The sequence below is a fragment of the Vicia villosa genome, unplaced genomic scaffold (assembly GCF_029867415.1).
Source record: "Vicia villosa cultivar HV-30 ecotype Madison, WI unplaced genomic scaffold, Vvil1.0 ctg.000113F_1_1, whole genome shotgun sequence".
In the NCBI taxonomy this organism is placed as follows: domain Eukaryota; kingdom Viridiplantae; phylum Streptophyta; class Magnoliopsida; order Fabales; family Fabaceae; genus Vicia; species Vicia villosa.
Window position 1 is genome coordinate 938,198 of NW_026705021.1, and position 15,375 is coordinate 953,572.

The 15,375-nt window shown below is 34.4% G+C and overlaps 1 protein-coding gene across 1 annotated transcript; it reads left to right on the forward strand.

Annotated features, from left to right (window-relative positions):
- Nucleotides 1-473: 473 nt before the first annotated feature.
- LOC131624278 (auxin response factor 9-like) lies at nt 474-5,327 on the forward strand. The gene is made up of 13 exons (XM_058895226.1): nt 474-1,122; nt 1,284-1,379; nt 1,762-1,818; nt 1,929-2,081; nt 2,184-2,268; nt 2,482-2,572; nt 2,700-2,864; nt 2,946-3,065; nt 3,210-3,282; nt 3,372-3,522; nt 3,916-4,484; nt 4,569-4,756; nt 4,914-5,327. Exons 1-13 carry the CDS (start codon nt 997-999, stop codon nt 5,044-5,046), a joined length of 2,007 nt encoding a protein of 668 aa, XP_058751209.1. The 5' UTR covers nt 474-996; the 3' UTR covers nt 5,047-5,327.
- Nucleotides 5,328-15,375: the final 10,048 nt, after the last annotated feature.

A 15,375-nucleotide genomic window follows, 5' to 3' on the forward strand; every position in this document is an offset into this window, starting at 1 on the left:
TCAAACAACAATACTTGAAAACTCTTGCGATAACTCTTTGAATCAAAAGCACTGTTCTGAAATTCCCTAATCGATCTCACAAAGTAACCTTTAAAAAGATACTAGTTTTGTTTACCAATTTTCAAGACAAACATGTATATATTTTATACATGTTTGAACCATTCTAATAATGTTAATTATTTTTATTTTAAAAATGTAACGTTATTTCTTAGAATATACATATGCATTATGCAACCCAAAAAAGAATACATATACATTACTCATATTTGATTGGATGTCTTTACTTCATAGTACTTTGACTCGGCATATGCACTCACTCATAAGGTAGTAACACCTTACCTTACCTTACCTTACCTTACCTCCTCTTACTATTACTATTATTTATTATTACTAATATAGAAAATTTATCCATTAGAAGAGAAAGTCACCCTCTTTAAAGAGAAAGCATTACTTCACCTTACACTACATTTTCCCTAATGAAATAGTAAACAAACAGTATCCTGGTTTTAGTAGAGGACAGAAGAGACACACACAGTTGTGACACAACACTAAGAATAAAATATTCAACACAAAGAAAGAAGAAACAAGACATGGTCTTTTTTGTGTTATAAAAATGGAACCAAACCAAAGAAGCTGTTATTATTAGTATTATTGTTATGTGTTGTGAGAGTGATTCACAGATTCCAACAAACGCCGTTTCCTTTCCCTTACACAAAGAAAGAAAGAAAGAAAGAAAGAGAGAGAGAGTGTGTGTGAGAGTCTGAAAGGTTCTGTAACGTTTGCAGAAGCTATAGCATAACAGACACGATTTTAAAAGCTGCTTCAATTGTCCCTCATAAAGCTCAATCATTCAATTCTCTTAAATTCAGACACCAGAACATGATGATGAGTACTTTTTTCATTACCTTGGAGTAATGGTGTGGTAATGATGATGGAGACTCAAATTTGATCAGATTGGTGAAAAATACTGAGAAGCTTTTGGTTGGTTTAAGGTGAATGATGTTGAATTCTGGAGAAGATGAACTGTATGAGCAATTGTGGAAGGCTTGTGCTGGTCCTCATGTTGAAGTTCCTCGTGCTGGACAAAGGGTGTTCTATTTTCCTCAAGGACACATGGAACAAGTTTGTTTTCTTTTTTAGTTTTTTTGCAAATTTTTTTGGAGGGTCATAGGTTGTTGTCTGAAAATGTGTTAGGATGCTTGGAATTTGGATATGCTTTGATTCTTTTATGTGTATCTTTTGTTTTAATGCTCTTTTTGCTTTATGTGTTTTTGTGGTTGTAGTTAGAAGTATCAACAAATCAGGAACTAAATCAGAGGATTCCTTTGTTCAAACTTCCCAACAAGATCCTTTGTCGTGTTGTCAATGTTCATTTGCTGGTAATTTTCTCCTTCATCCTATTTTTATTTTCTTGAGGGTGAAATGTTCATCTGGGTTTTGTAGTTTCTAGGTTAATCTTTTCATTTTGGGGTCTAGTTCCCAATTATTGGTAATCTTTTCTCATGGCCGTCTTGCCGTCTTTGAGGGCGTGCAAGACGGTCTACTGCATAAGACCTAAAATTTGTCACGGTTAAATTGCGCTTCATAAATCTGTCACCGTTAAAACAATGTTAAATAAGGCCTCTAATTGTTTTGTTATGGTTGAACCGTGACTAACATACATAGAGTTTTCAAAACCTTGAGACGGTTGTAATGATTATCTAGGTTCTGACATGTTTTGGTGAGGGAAGAAGCTTGACTTGAATTTTGATATGTTTATAGGCTGAGCAAGAAACGGATGAGGTTTATGCACAGATAACTTTGGTACCAGAATCTAATGTAAGGATATAGCTACAACTTTTTGATTAAGAAGTTTTTTTGTCTTGGTCAATCTTAGATTGTTTGCTTTGATTGTTTGGATTTCTAATGGACCGACCGAATGTGTTTAGCAAACTGAGCCTACGAGCCTTGATCCTTGTCCTGCTGATCCTCCGAAACCAAGAACTCACTCCTTCAGCAAGGTCTTAACTAATTCTGATACCAGTACTCATGGTGGCTTTTCTGTTCTTAGGAAGCACGCCACAGAATGCCTTCCGTCGTTGGTATGGATACTATTTTTGTTGTTGTTATTTTTGCTGAATTTGTGTTGACAGATCTAGGTTTCATTGTTGATGTTTGCTGAAATATGTTTGGATTATATTTAGGATATGTCTCAATCTACTCCAACTCAGGAACTGGTTGCTAGAGATCTTCACAATTATGAATGGCACTTTAAGCATATATTTAGAGGTAAGTGACTTTTGAAATTTACCGATTCGTGTTTTTATATAGACAATTGATACTAAGTTAGTAGTTATGTTAGTTTCTAGGGTTTTGAATTCTGAACCTTGCAAGTTCTCCCCGCTCCGTTGTACTTGAAGCTCTCACTGTCGCACCAGAAGAGCTCATTCTTCCTGCACCTCCCTTTTCTTAGACCAAATTCTAATTTTCGTTTGTGTTTAGGTCAACCACGTCGACACTTGCTCACAACTGGTTGGAGTACTTTTGTGACTTCCAAGAGATTAGTCGCTGGAGATACCTTCGTGTTTCTGAGGTATAGGTTTCATACTTCTCTCGTTCTTAGTTTCCTTGGTATGGTTCAGAAGATCATATACCGTAAAATCATACGAGTTGTCTGTTTCACTATGCAAACATTAAACTAAACAAGATTCTGTGTTTAGAGGGGAAAACGGGGAATTACGCGTTGGAGTGAGGCATCTGGCTTCTCCACAGAGCTGCATGCCTTCGTCTGTGATTTCCGGTCAGAGCATGCACATCGGTGTCCTTGCAACTGCGTCACACGCTGCTGCAACTCAAACTCTTTTTGTAGTATACTATAAGCCAAGGTAGAACTTTTTATTATTGTGAAAACGACTAGAATCTGTCTTTTGTTGATGAATCTTAACGAGCGAATTTTGTTTCCTTAGGATGAGCCAGTTCATTATAAGTGTGAATAAGTATATGGAAGCTATGAACCAGAAATGTAGTGTTGGCATGAGGTTCAAGATGAGTTTTGATGGGGATGATGCCCCTGAAACCGACAAAAGGTACTAAATTTTATTGTAGTTTGCAACATGGCCTTTTCATTAGTTATTATAAGTCTGTTTGAATAAACAACTTAATTAAGCGCTTATAGCATAAACACTTACCATATAAGTGCTTACGTATTAATCTAAGACATGGTTCATCAGATTTTCTGGCACAATAATTGGACAAGAGGATATATCTTCACACTGGTTGAATTCAAAATGGAGATCACTCAAGGTATTCTTAATCGATTTTGCAATAGTCCACCTTATTTCACACGATTGTATTGTATTCGATATTCATCGATTCTTGTAATATATTCCCAGGTTCAATGGGATGAGCCTGCATCTGTTCCAAGACCTGATAGAATTTCACCATGGGAGATAGAACCGCTTATGGCTTCTGTTCCTTCATCGGTTCAACCTGCGGCTGTAAAATATAAAAGGCCTAGACTACCAAGTGAAATTCCAGATCTTGGTAAGGAAGTAGAATATCCTATATCCTATAATTGCCTTCATTTCAAATGAATTCCGACTCGGTTAAGGCTCAATTTTTAACATTCGTTTGACGTTTGGTCTATGTAGCTGACTTCACTTAGTAGGGTTAGGCTTAGGCTTTGTTTGGATAAACAACTTAATCTTAAGCGCTTATCATATATGTATTTGAACTTCTCTAACGAAAGATAAAATAAACTCAAACTCTTCTCGTATAACATATAAATTGTTCTCATTAGCTATCTGAAGAGTTTTTGGAAATAAGCTGAAAACAACTTATAGACTTATCATAGTTGCTTCTATAAGCTCTTTTAACCTCTTGGTGGTGGTTGTTGTCATTGTCGTTGTTGTTGACGTTTTCATTTCACTTTCAAAGGAGACACGACATTATGTGATTCTACTTACTGGGAACCTGGGTTGACACAATCCGATGTAACGCAAGTTAACGTTATGTCTGAAACCAAAAGGACTGAAAGTGTGCATATGTGGCATCATAAGCAAAATGACAATAGCAGCTGCAATGGTATATCAAGGAATCCGACAGACGGAAGTTGGCTATCTTCTCCTCACTCCAGCGGTCCTTCTCATTTGTGTCAAGACATGACCGACACTAACAAGAGTGTCACCGTCTCAGCTTGGCCTAGTCTAAAAACTCACTCAGAAATATTGAACAAAAATGATAATTTGATTGACCAAGTTGACAAGGAGAACAAAATAGAAACTCCTACAAGCTGTAGATTGTTCGGGATTGATCTTAATGATCCTCGCACAAATTCTCCGAATGCATCTGGAGTCACCTTTGAGAGATGCGTTGTCACTCCCGTGTCAAGAATTGAGGCTGACCAAAATATGTTTGATATCTCAAAGACTTCAAAAGAAAGGAAACAAGAACCATCTCCAATCGAAACACTAAGCAAGCAAATCAATAGCAGAAGTTGCACTAAGGTATATGACATATGTTATTTTCATAGTAGAGTTAATAATCTTTTATCTCATGGCCTACTCTGAATTGTTTCTTGTGTTCAAAAGGTTCAAATGCAGGGTGTTGCAGTGGGTCGTGCGGTGTACTTGACTGCGTTGGATGGCTATGATCAACTCATTGATGAATTGGAGAAGCTTTTTGACATAAAGGGACAGCTCCAACCGAGGAATAAGTGGGAAATCGTCTTCACTGATGATGAAGGGGATATGATGCTTGTTGGTGATGATCCGTGGCCGTGAGTATCTCTTTTATCTTTATTTATAGCAGAAAAAATACGGCCAATGCAGTTGAAACTGTAGTCGCAATTTAAAACCATGTTCACAATTATTCACATAACAAATCGTCGCGATTAACTAGAACACTACGTGCACGTTGGTATTATTATGTTGCAGGGAATTCTGCAATATGGTGAAAAGAATCTTCATTTGTTCAAGCCAAGATATGCACAAAATGAGCTCAGGGAACAAATTACCAATCTCATCAATGGAAGAGACTGTAATAAGCTCAGACACAGCTGAGACATGAAACAATTACTCTGTCTTTTTCATTATCTTTATTAGTCTTTAATGTTGTTGTTGTTGCTTGTTTGAGTTAATGAATCTACTTCATTCCTTGTTATGCAAGTTTCATGTTACTAGATGTGAAACTTTGACTAATTGTAGAGACTCCACAACTTGAAGAAAAAAAACATGTTCTAATAAATTAAGTAGGTGAGAGGTGAAAATATTGGGCTTGTGGAATATGAACACATTTGTGTTGATGCATGTGTGAATAATGCTTGATGGACTTTTATCTTTGCAATTTAATGATCATTGCCATTTGAGTATTTAAGGTTTTTTTTTTTATTATATATATAAATTAGGTATCACATAATATTAAACGTAATTACAAATGTCGATGTTGGTTTCACATACCGACACATTTTTGCAGAGGTGTCTTTCCTACAAAGATCCCTACAACCAGGAAAGGCAAACAGGCATGCCTGTTCAGCAAAAATCCACAAAAAAAGGGGCTGAGACAAAATGGGTACCGTTGAAGCTGCGGTGCTTGTAACCTTGATCTGTCCTAGAAAAAATGAGGGGTGAGCCGGGGTGAGCAGGCAGACACTACACTTCTAAAACTTAAAAATTACAAAAATTTATGTTTAAACTCACGCGTGCAGAAAAAGACAAGCAATCATATTAATAAATGCAAACCTAAGATTTTGACCTGATCTACATTAATGTGCGCGTAAAACAAATTTGTAAGACGGGCCAAAGCTCGCGAGTCCTTCCCACCCTCATTTTTTTTGGGGGCAAAATAAGATTTTAATCAGTGCCCTCGACTATACCAGCCTTGTTTTGTCCTATTTTTTGCGAGATCTTGAAGAAGTCTAGACGGGATAGACATGCTACTTAGTCACATTACTTACAACCAAATAGTGAAGAATTTTAATGATTTTATTATTTATGTTTTTCCAATTGTGTATTTGAATTTGAACTAGATGAATTGTTTGGAATTTATGTATAAGAGGTATTATGGTCCACTAGTTAACTGGTTCTCCTGACAAATGGGTAATGGGTTAAGACTGACAGAGTGGGGCAACCTGTAGATGCAGCTTTAAGACCCATACGTATCAAACTGAGTCAGCTGTTTGATTCATGTGACCTAGTTAGTACCTTTCACGTCTAAGATTTACAGATTGGGATCTTCAAAGATTTTATTATGAGATTGTATTCATTTTGTGGGGATGATAATCTAGATTTTTAATACTGATTTTAAGATTTTAAAATATTTTATAAAATTTTAAATTTTTAAAAGAGCCAATAAATTCTAAAATTTGAATAAAAATAGATAAATACATATAAAATGTTATTTTTTTTAATAATAAACAAGTTTAATTTGAAGGCTTTATAAATAACATTTTTGGCTTAATTGCAATTTTGGTCCCTCTATTATTCTTTTTTTAAAATTTTGGTCCCCCTATTTTAAAATCCGGAATTTTAGTCCCTATATTTTAGTTTTTTGAGGATTTTGGCCCCCCCTGCAAATTATAATACAATTTTAAATGAAATGACGCTCACATTGATGATGTGTCAGTGTCAGTTTAGCAGTGAAATGTTCAAAAAAGTTAATTTTATTTAAGATTTATGTTGAACATGTTGAGAGTTCCATTTCATTAAAAATTGCTTTCGAATTTACAAGGGGATCAAAATCCTCCAAAAATTAAAATAAAGGGACTAAAATTCCGAATTTAAAAATAGGGGGACCAAAACCCAAAAAAGAGAATAATAGAGGGACCAAAAATACAATTAAGCCAGTCGTTCATAATTTAGCAACTTTTATTTGTTTATGCCCTTAATTTTTAATAACGCATTATTAGTTATGCTTTTTGTGAATTGATAAGTATAAAGATTTATCAGTAGATTCAATTTGAAGTTTATTGAACTATATATTTTTTTGTGAAAATTGTAACCAGGTGGTGTATATGTTAAACAAGTCTAATAACTCTTTTTAATTTTTTCGGTTGTTTCCTCTCCTAATTCTCTATCTCTTACGTAATTTTACTCTCATTCATCATTAAAAAATAAAATTATAAATTATAGAGAATGAGATTAAGAGAGATAGAAAGTAAGGAGGGAAATGAGAAAAAATTGATGGAGAGGATCCAAAGTACTTTAAAACTATAAACTATAATTTAAAATTATTAAACATTATGTAGTCTCTGAATCATATTTCTTAAAAAAATTATGAAATATGATTTTTTTTGCTGAATATTGAATAATCCTTTATTTAAAACTGCATATGAGGGGCCGACCTATAAGATTTCAACGGTATAATCACTTGTCTTTTGGCATACATTGAGCTAATGGTCACTTTAAGAGAAAGAAAGGACACCAGGATGGTTGACCTACAATTCTTAGTGGTTCCCTACAAAAGCATCTAAAACTGCATCTTGGACCGACCTTTAGTGTCAACTTTAGACATTATGGCCTCTCCAATCCTTATGACGAGTCGGGGATAATCTGCGTCGACTTATTTGTAGCACGAAGGATATACAAGGCTTAACAATGCGACTAAAAGGGAAAAGAAAAAGATAAATGCGATGAAAATCAACGTGACCTTCCTCACCAAGCAATTGGAAGAAAGGACAATCAAGCCACCGAAGGAAGAGACGGGCGTCCCCAAAAGGCATGACATGAATTATTCTAATTTGAGTGGTGCAGGGGATGACTCCGAATAAAGGGTGAAGCTGGCCACAATGTGCCACACTCAGGAGAAAGGTGCATCTTGAAATGTTGGAAGAAGATAGAGGAAAGATTTCAGGAAATGCATCATGAAGTCTTTCCTCTATCTCCTTCCAACATTTCAGAGCCTTACTCAGAGATACCTCCAACTCCTTCACCGTCTTGCAGGAGAATTCCAATTCCCGGTTAGCCTCAGCAAGAGAGACCAAAATTGTGGATAGTGTCGACTGAGCGGATGTTAGGGTTTATCTTTCTTCTTCGTCTCTTGCACAAGTGATTTGACCCTCTCATCTAACAAGTGAGGGTATTTGAAAGTCTATACATCAATTCTTATCTCTCTCTCTCTCTCTCTCTCTCAATAAACCAGACACCTTGGTGAACTCCTCCGGATACCGGTCCTACTCAATAGTAAGAGCATAAACGAACTTTATGAGCACTTATTTATCTTTTCAAAGGCGGTCAAGAAAAAAAATTATTTTCTCCCAGAAACACCAAATGCTAAAATAGTTGGCGTCCGACACAATTGATATGTCATTTCCTCTAACTCCTCTTGACGAACACCCTCAATTAGGCAAAAGAGTTTTATCGAACTTTATATATTTCCTCCATTAATCATAGTCTCAATTTTATCCTCTATTTTTATCTATAAAATACCAAATAAAACTAACATTAAAATGAACGGACCAAGTCCATCTATAGTAAAAAATTCACTCTGCCCATGTCTAGTTCAAAATTAAGGTCATCAAGAAAACTTCCTTAAACTTTCAATATATAAAATAATTACTTAATAAAATGTTTTATTTTTTAAAAAATTTTAAAGATAAATATAATAAAATCATATTTTGACAAATATTAATTTGATTAACTTTATAATCGATTAAAAAGACAATATTAAACAAAGTTTGTTACACAATTTTTATAAATTACTTTCTATATTAAAATGTATAAAAACTAAAATTTAAGCTAAAACTTAAATACTATTATAAATTTTAAGAATTTCTCGTATCAAAATATTTTTTAAGCTTGTACGCAACAGTGTTAAATCTCTTAGAAAGAGTTTACTGTCTATTATGGTCCTACAAGGGTCGAGAGATTAGTCTCTTTAGTTGCGCGCAGAGGATACCCGATTTATAACAAAAGAAGTTCTTTTAAACTTCCATATGTATTAGGTTTTTTAAAATTTGTCTTTTAGTCTGAGTTGTATAAGAAAAGGAAATTCTTATCAACCTATCATAAAAAGTAGGCTTAAATGCAGTTGCCCCTCCCCCCCCCCCCCCCAAAGTAGGCTTAAATGCAGTTACCCCCCCCCCCCCAGTTTTCCAATTGTTTGATTTGAACCCCAAGATTCAATTGTTTGATTTTGACCCCTCAAGTTTGTCCCCTTTTGTATTTGATAGTCCCCGAGTCACATGTAGACTAAACTTTGCTTATGTGGTATTTAAAAAAATGAAGTGGTTGATGTGGCAAAAGTACATTGGTATTTGTTTTCTTTTCTTTTTTTGTTATTTTCCCTATTCTTCTTCTCTACAACAAAGACTTTTCTCAAATATATATAAAAGTTTTTTCATTCTTTTTAGGGGTCCCACCATTGTTAGGGGTTCAATCATTCTTTTTCCTTCAACAGAGTTCCTTTATTTGTCTAAAAAAAAGATTGAAATTTCTGTAAAACTTTTTATATTCTTGTATGTTCAAAGTGGCTTAGATTTTGCTAGGAAGATAGTGAAGGTGGTGAAGAAAACTCTAATAGCGATGTAGATGTTGATGCTGATAGTGAGGGGACAAAATTCAAAGATAGTGATTATGATAAAAACTCAAAATATACATCTGTACTCCTAGATGATACTCATAATCCAACTCAAGACATTCAAATACAACAAGTTTCTAATGTCCTGGCTAGATATGAATATGAAGATGGAGATGGTGAGGAATAAAATACCCCATATGAAAACAGCAAGAAAGAAGGTAGTAAGTCTAAATATCCCAAATTTAGATAAGGTAATGAGAATGCCACATTTTAGCTAAGACAAACTTTTCCTACCAATGATCTTGTTAAAGGTGCTATCAAGAATTAAAAATTCTATCAAGGTTAATTTGTTTTGTTTGTTCAGGCATATCTTCTATTTTATTATGAGAATTTTTATAGTTGAAGTTAAGTTATGATAATTGTTATAGCTGTTGTTATTATAATTTTTTGTTTGCTTGTTTATGTAATCACACAAATATTTAATGCATTTAGGAGTTAGTTCAAAATAAAGGGGTAGAAAGAATAAAAACAAAATATGCATTGGGCACTCAAACTTCAACAAGCCAACCTCAGTCATTATCTTTATTTTTAGACTTTTTTATTGATGATTTTGCCCATAAGACATATGCTTGTCCTATCTTCTTATACTTTTTTTAATTGTTGTTTTCAAAATTTGGCATAAGTCAAATTTGGCTAAATAGTATGTTATTTTAATTAGCTAGTGGTCTATTTTTCTTTGTCAAAATAATTTCCCATCAGGTATATGTTGAATGAAATATTTACGATTTTTAAGATATTATGTTCAATGTTTAACTAATTAAAAAGAGAAGAAAAATATAATTGTAGAGAAGAAAAAAAAGGAAAAGTAACAAAAAAAAAAGAAAATGAAATAAAGATCAATGTACTTTTGTCATATCAGCCATATTATTTTTATTTTTTTAAATGCCACATAAGCGAAATTTAGTCTATATGCCATTGGGGGACCATCAAATACAAGAGAGGACATGATGACAAGCTCATACGAATTAGGTCCAAACCCAAATGGATGAAAGACTTTTTATCAGAAAATAATATGCGTTAACTTTTATTATTTTGTAATTTGGTTTTTTATTTTAATTGGGCTAGGCCCATTAGATCAGTCCATGAGAACTTATGCTTGTATTTAAGGGTTTGACATTTCAATAGAATGCAGCAAATTATTCAAAATTTTATTATTTTGTTTGTTCTTCTTAGTTTTGTGCTTGTCCTTGGTAGAACCCTAGATCTAGAAATTATAGTTGCTGAAACTTTTATATCAATTGGTGCTTACATCTTGAATTCATGACCCCCAACCCTCAAACCCTAAAGAGCTTGTAGAGGAAGCTGTCTAAACAGCTAATATCCATCTTGACAATCATATGGCACAAACCCAGTAGCAAATGGATGAACACTTTGACAAAACACATGCTGATCTGGAGCAGATTCACACCAGAATGAATAATGAAAAACATGTTTCAGACTCCAGATATGATAACATCATGAGTTTGCCTACAAAATTAGCACCTCAAAAGGAAAAAACAACAAACTACTACTGTTCACACAGCCAGCTCTTCAGGTATTACTCAAAATCCTCCTTTAAACCCTATGAACACCACCCCTATTAATTATGCATTTCACGCTATACACACACCCTAAGGGTCACCCATTTTCACACATCCCATTACAATCCCTTTAAATTCTACAACACTCTCTCACAACCTACCATCGCCGCTTACTTCAACTGCAGTCTGACCTACTCCTTCCACATACCATAGACTGTTCAACACACCACCTTACATAGATCCCCCATATTATACATCCCCTCTTGTTTTCACTACTACACAACCATTTACGCTTCCAAAATTCTCCCAAATTCCTTTTCCCCAAAATCACCCAGCTCCCGCCCTCCCCCTTTTTGTATGTCGAAATTAGAACTTGCAATGTTTGATGGTTATAACCCCTTGGAATAGTTATTCCAAGCTGAGCAATTTTTCACTTTTTATCATTTAATCCCCTGAAAACATATTAGCCATGTTGTCTTTTTATATGAAATGTGCTGCTTTGTGATGGTTTAAATGGATGCATCAAAATCAATTATTGCTGGATTGGGCATCTTTTACTAAAGCGTTGGAATTACGATTTGGTCCTTCCACATATGCGAATCATCAAGCTGAACTATTCAAATTAAAACAAACTCATTCCATTATGGAATATCAGGCCTAATTCGAAAAACTGGGAAATCAAGTTATTGGGTTATCTCCCGACGCAATCTTTAATTGCTTTATTTTAGGTTTGGCACGTGAAATCCATATTGAAATTGCTATTCATAAACCGGTGTCAATGTCTCAAGCTATTGGGGTTGTAAATCTTATTGAATCCAAAATAAGGGATGTTAAACCTAAGCTTCAAAAACCTTTTTTCACTACCCTCACAAGGTCTAACCCTCCTGCCCAAAATGTTCCCAACCCTACGACTTTCGCCAAGCCAGCAAACCCAACCCAACCCAACCACCCAAACTACCTATCCGACGGCTATCTAATGTTCAGTTACAAGAGCGTAGTACCCAAGAGTTATGTTTTAATTGTGACGAGAAATTTACCCATGGCCATAAGTGTGCTGCTGGAAAATTTCTTTTACTGTTGGTTGATGATGAGGAATTTCCCACACCAGAGCCCATTGAAAGTTGTGACGAAATTGTCATTACCCTTGAACCATATAATACATACTTTCAACTATCACCTCAGGCTGCCAGCGACCAATTCTCTCCTAAAACCCTAATATTCAAAGGATCCATCAATGGCCTTTATGTTACTGTTCTCATTAACACAGGTAGTAAACATAATAAATTACAGCCACTCATAGCCCACCACTTCAAGATTCCAACCAAACCAATTCCCAATTTTTCTATCATGGTTGGAAATGGCTCTAAATTACTCTGCTCAGGACTATGTCCAAAAGTCCCAATCACAATTCAAAACAAATCTTTTTCGATTCCATTTCACTTACTACCAATTGAAGGAGCAGATGTTGTCCTTGGTATGGAATGATTGAGAACTCTTGGTCCTCTTATGGCTGACTTCTCAATTCCTAAGATCTCATTCACTTACAATAACAATGATATTACTATAACAGGTGACCCCAAATCCCTCCCTTCCCCTCCTCATGTAACCCGTTTTGTCACCTTATCTACACAGATTCAGTTGCATCTATCCACCTCTTACTTTACCAACTAATTTTGGAACCAGAAAACAATTCTCACACCCCAACCACCGATACACTTGAATCCTTGTCCCCCTCCCTTCCCAACAAAATTTCCACTATCATTGACTCCTATGCCAAAACTTTTGAACAACCACATGGTTTACCCCCATCTAGACCCCATGACCACCGCATTCCCATTATTCCAAACACACCTCTAGTCAATGTCAAACCGTACCGTTACCCTCATTCCTAAAAAGACGCGATGACCACAATCATCCAAGACATGCTGCATGAGGGTGTCATCAAACCCAGTAACAACCCCTATTCATCCCCAATGCTTTTAGTTCGAAAGAAAGATGGTACTTGGCGTTTTTGCATCGATTATAGAGCACTCAACGTTGTCATAATTTGTAACCGTTTTCCCATCCCAACCATAGATGAGCTTTTTGATGAATTAGGTTTGGGCAACTGTTTTTTCTAATATTGATCTAAGATCTGGTTATCACCAAATCTGAGTGACTCCGAAGGACACGCACAAAACTGCGTTCAGAACGTTTGACGGGTACTATGAATTCTTGGTGATGCCTTTCGGCCTAACTAATTCTCCTAGTTCTTTCAATCATCAAAGAACGATTTTCTTCGATGTTACTTCCGACGATTTATGTTAGTTTTCTTTGACGATATTCTCATTTATAGTTCTAATATTTCTGATCATGCCCCATCATTTAATATTGATTTTAGAGTTACTTATTTCCAATCAGTTTTATGCAAAATTATCAAAATGTGTCTTTGTTTTCCCTAGTGTTGATTATTTAGGTCATATTATCTCAAGTGATGGTGTAACCCTAGCCCTAAAAAGATTCAAGCTATACTAGACTAGCCAAGGCCTCGTTCGCTCATGACACTCAGGGGATTTTTTAGGCCTCACTAGCTTTTATCGATGATTTGTTCGTCATTAGACCTTTCAAATGGGCTGCAGTTTTTCAAAACCCCAAAACCATTCTTAAACCCAACCTTGAGGACAAGGTTCTTTTTGGGTCAGATATTAATGATAACAAGCCCATACGAATCATGTTCAAACCCAAATGGATGAAAGAATTTATCACAAAATAATATGCATTAACTTTTATTATTATGTAATTAGGCTTTTTATTTTAATGGGGTCAGTCCTTCAGTCCATGAGAACTTATGCTTGTATTTAAGGGTTTGACATCTCAATAACGCAGCAAATTATTCAGAATTTTATTATTTTATTTTTTCTTCTTAGTTTTGTGCTTGTCTTTGGTAGAACCCTAAATCTAGAAATTATAGTTGCTGAAATCAAGCAATTGAAATTTGCGAGGCCAAAATTAAACAATTGGAAAATTTTGGGGGCCAAAATTACATTTAAGCCTAAAAAGTTAAATAAAGTTACTCATAGAGTGAATTGTTTTGAAAACCTCTCAAATTTAAATAATTTATTAAATAATTAAATATGATAAATTCAAACAGCATTAAGAGCATTAAGAGATTTGTTGGATATAAACTATTCAACTTTTTGAGATGACAAAGAAGTTGTGACTTAAAAAAGTGTAAATTAATAAAATTTGATTGTTCTGGTTCGGTTCCAAAATCGAATTGAACCAATAAAAATCGAAGTGCTTTGGTTCGATTCTCAATTTTAGTTTTTATGAATTGTCAAACCGATGAACCGAACAAATGGATTAAATTACTTACGCTCTAAATATTTTATCTCATCTATCATTAAGCTCAATTTTATATCGATCCAACTATTCTCCATCTTTATTTACGCTTCCTTCCTTTCAGTAAAACACGCAGTTAGAACCAAACTCCAAACATAGAAAGTATAAATCATAAGTAAAAAAATTTGCTCTCACCGAACTGCTACTCTCGCCGCCCACCATCACTGTTGTTCTCTACCTTCGTTCTGATATGATATGATCGTCTTCTCCGCGTTCAAGTTCTCTTCGTTAGTTTTCATTTATTTTTATCTTTTTTCCTTTTTCTTCTTTAACGAAATTCCTTCTAGTCTTGTTACAAAATATTTTTGGTGTGTTTAAGGTGTGAAACATGTTAATATATGTGTATTGAAATGTTTTGTTTTTATTATTGTATTTTATTTGTTAAGCTTTCAAATCACTTCCCAACCTTCTCATGTCAAGTGCGAACTTTTATATTTGATAATGAACTTATTTCATGATCCAATATAAATCATTTCACTGTTTTATTTGAATTAAGAATAACTTGTAAGTTATTTGAAAATAGAACTTGAAATAAATTATATGAAATGTATTTTATTTTTAATAATAACATAAAATACATCGAAAAACACGATAGTGAAAAATACACAATTGAATAAAATGTTAGAAAAAAGTATTTTAATTAATCAACCAAACCGAACCATATCATTTAGTTTGGTTTGGTTCCATTTTTAAAAAATATTAAAAATCTAATCAAATTAAGCAGATTGAGATATCATTCATTCCAACAGGTTTTTTAAACAAAAATGGGTCCAAACCAAACCAATTTCACTCCTTAAGTGTTGGCATACCTTTAGTGGTTATTAATAATAATAGCGGCCTAATACATGACTATAATGGTGAATGCCTTTTCTTACTATACTTTGCGTTCTACTTTGCAAAATTAGTACTTAAGCAACTCAAA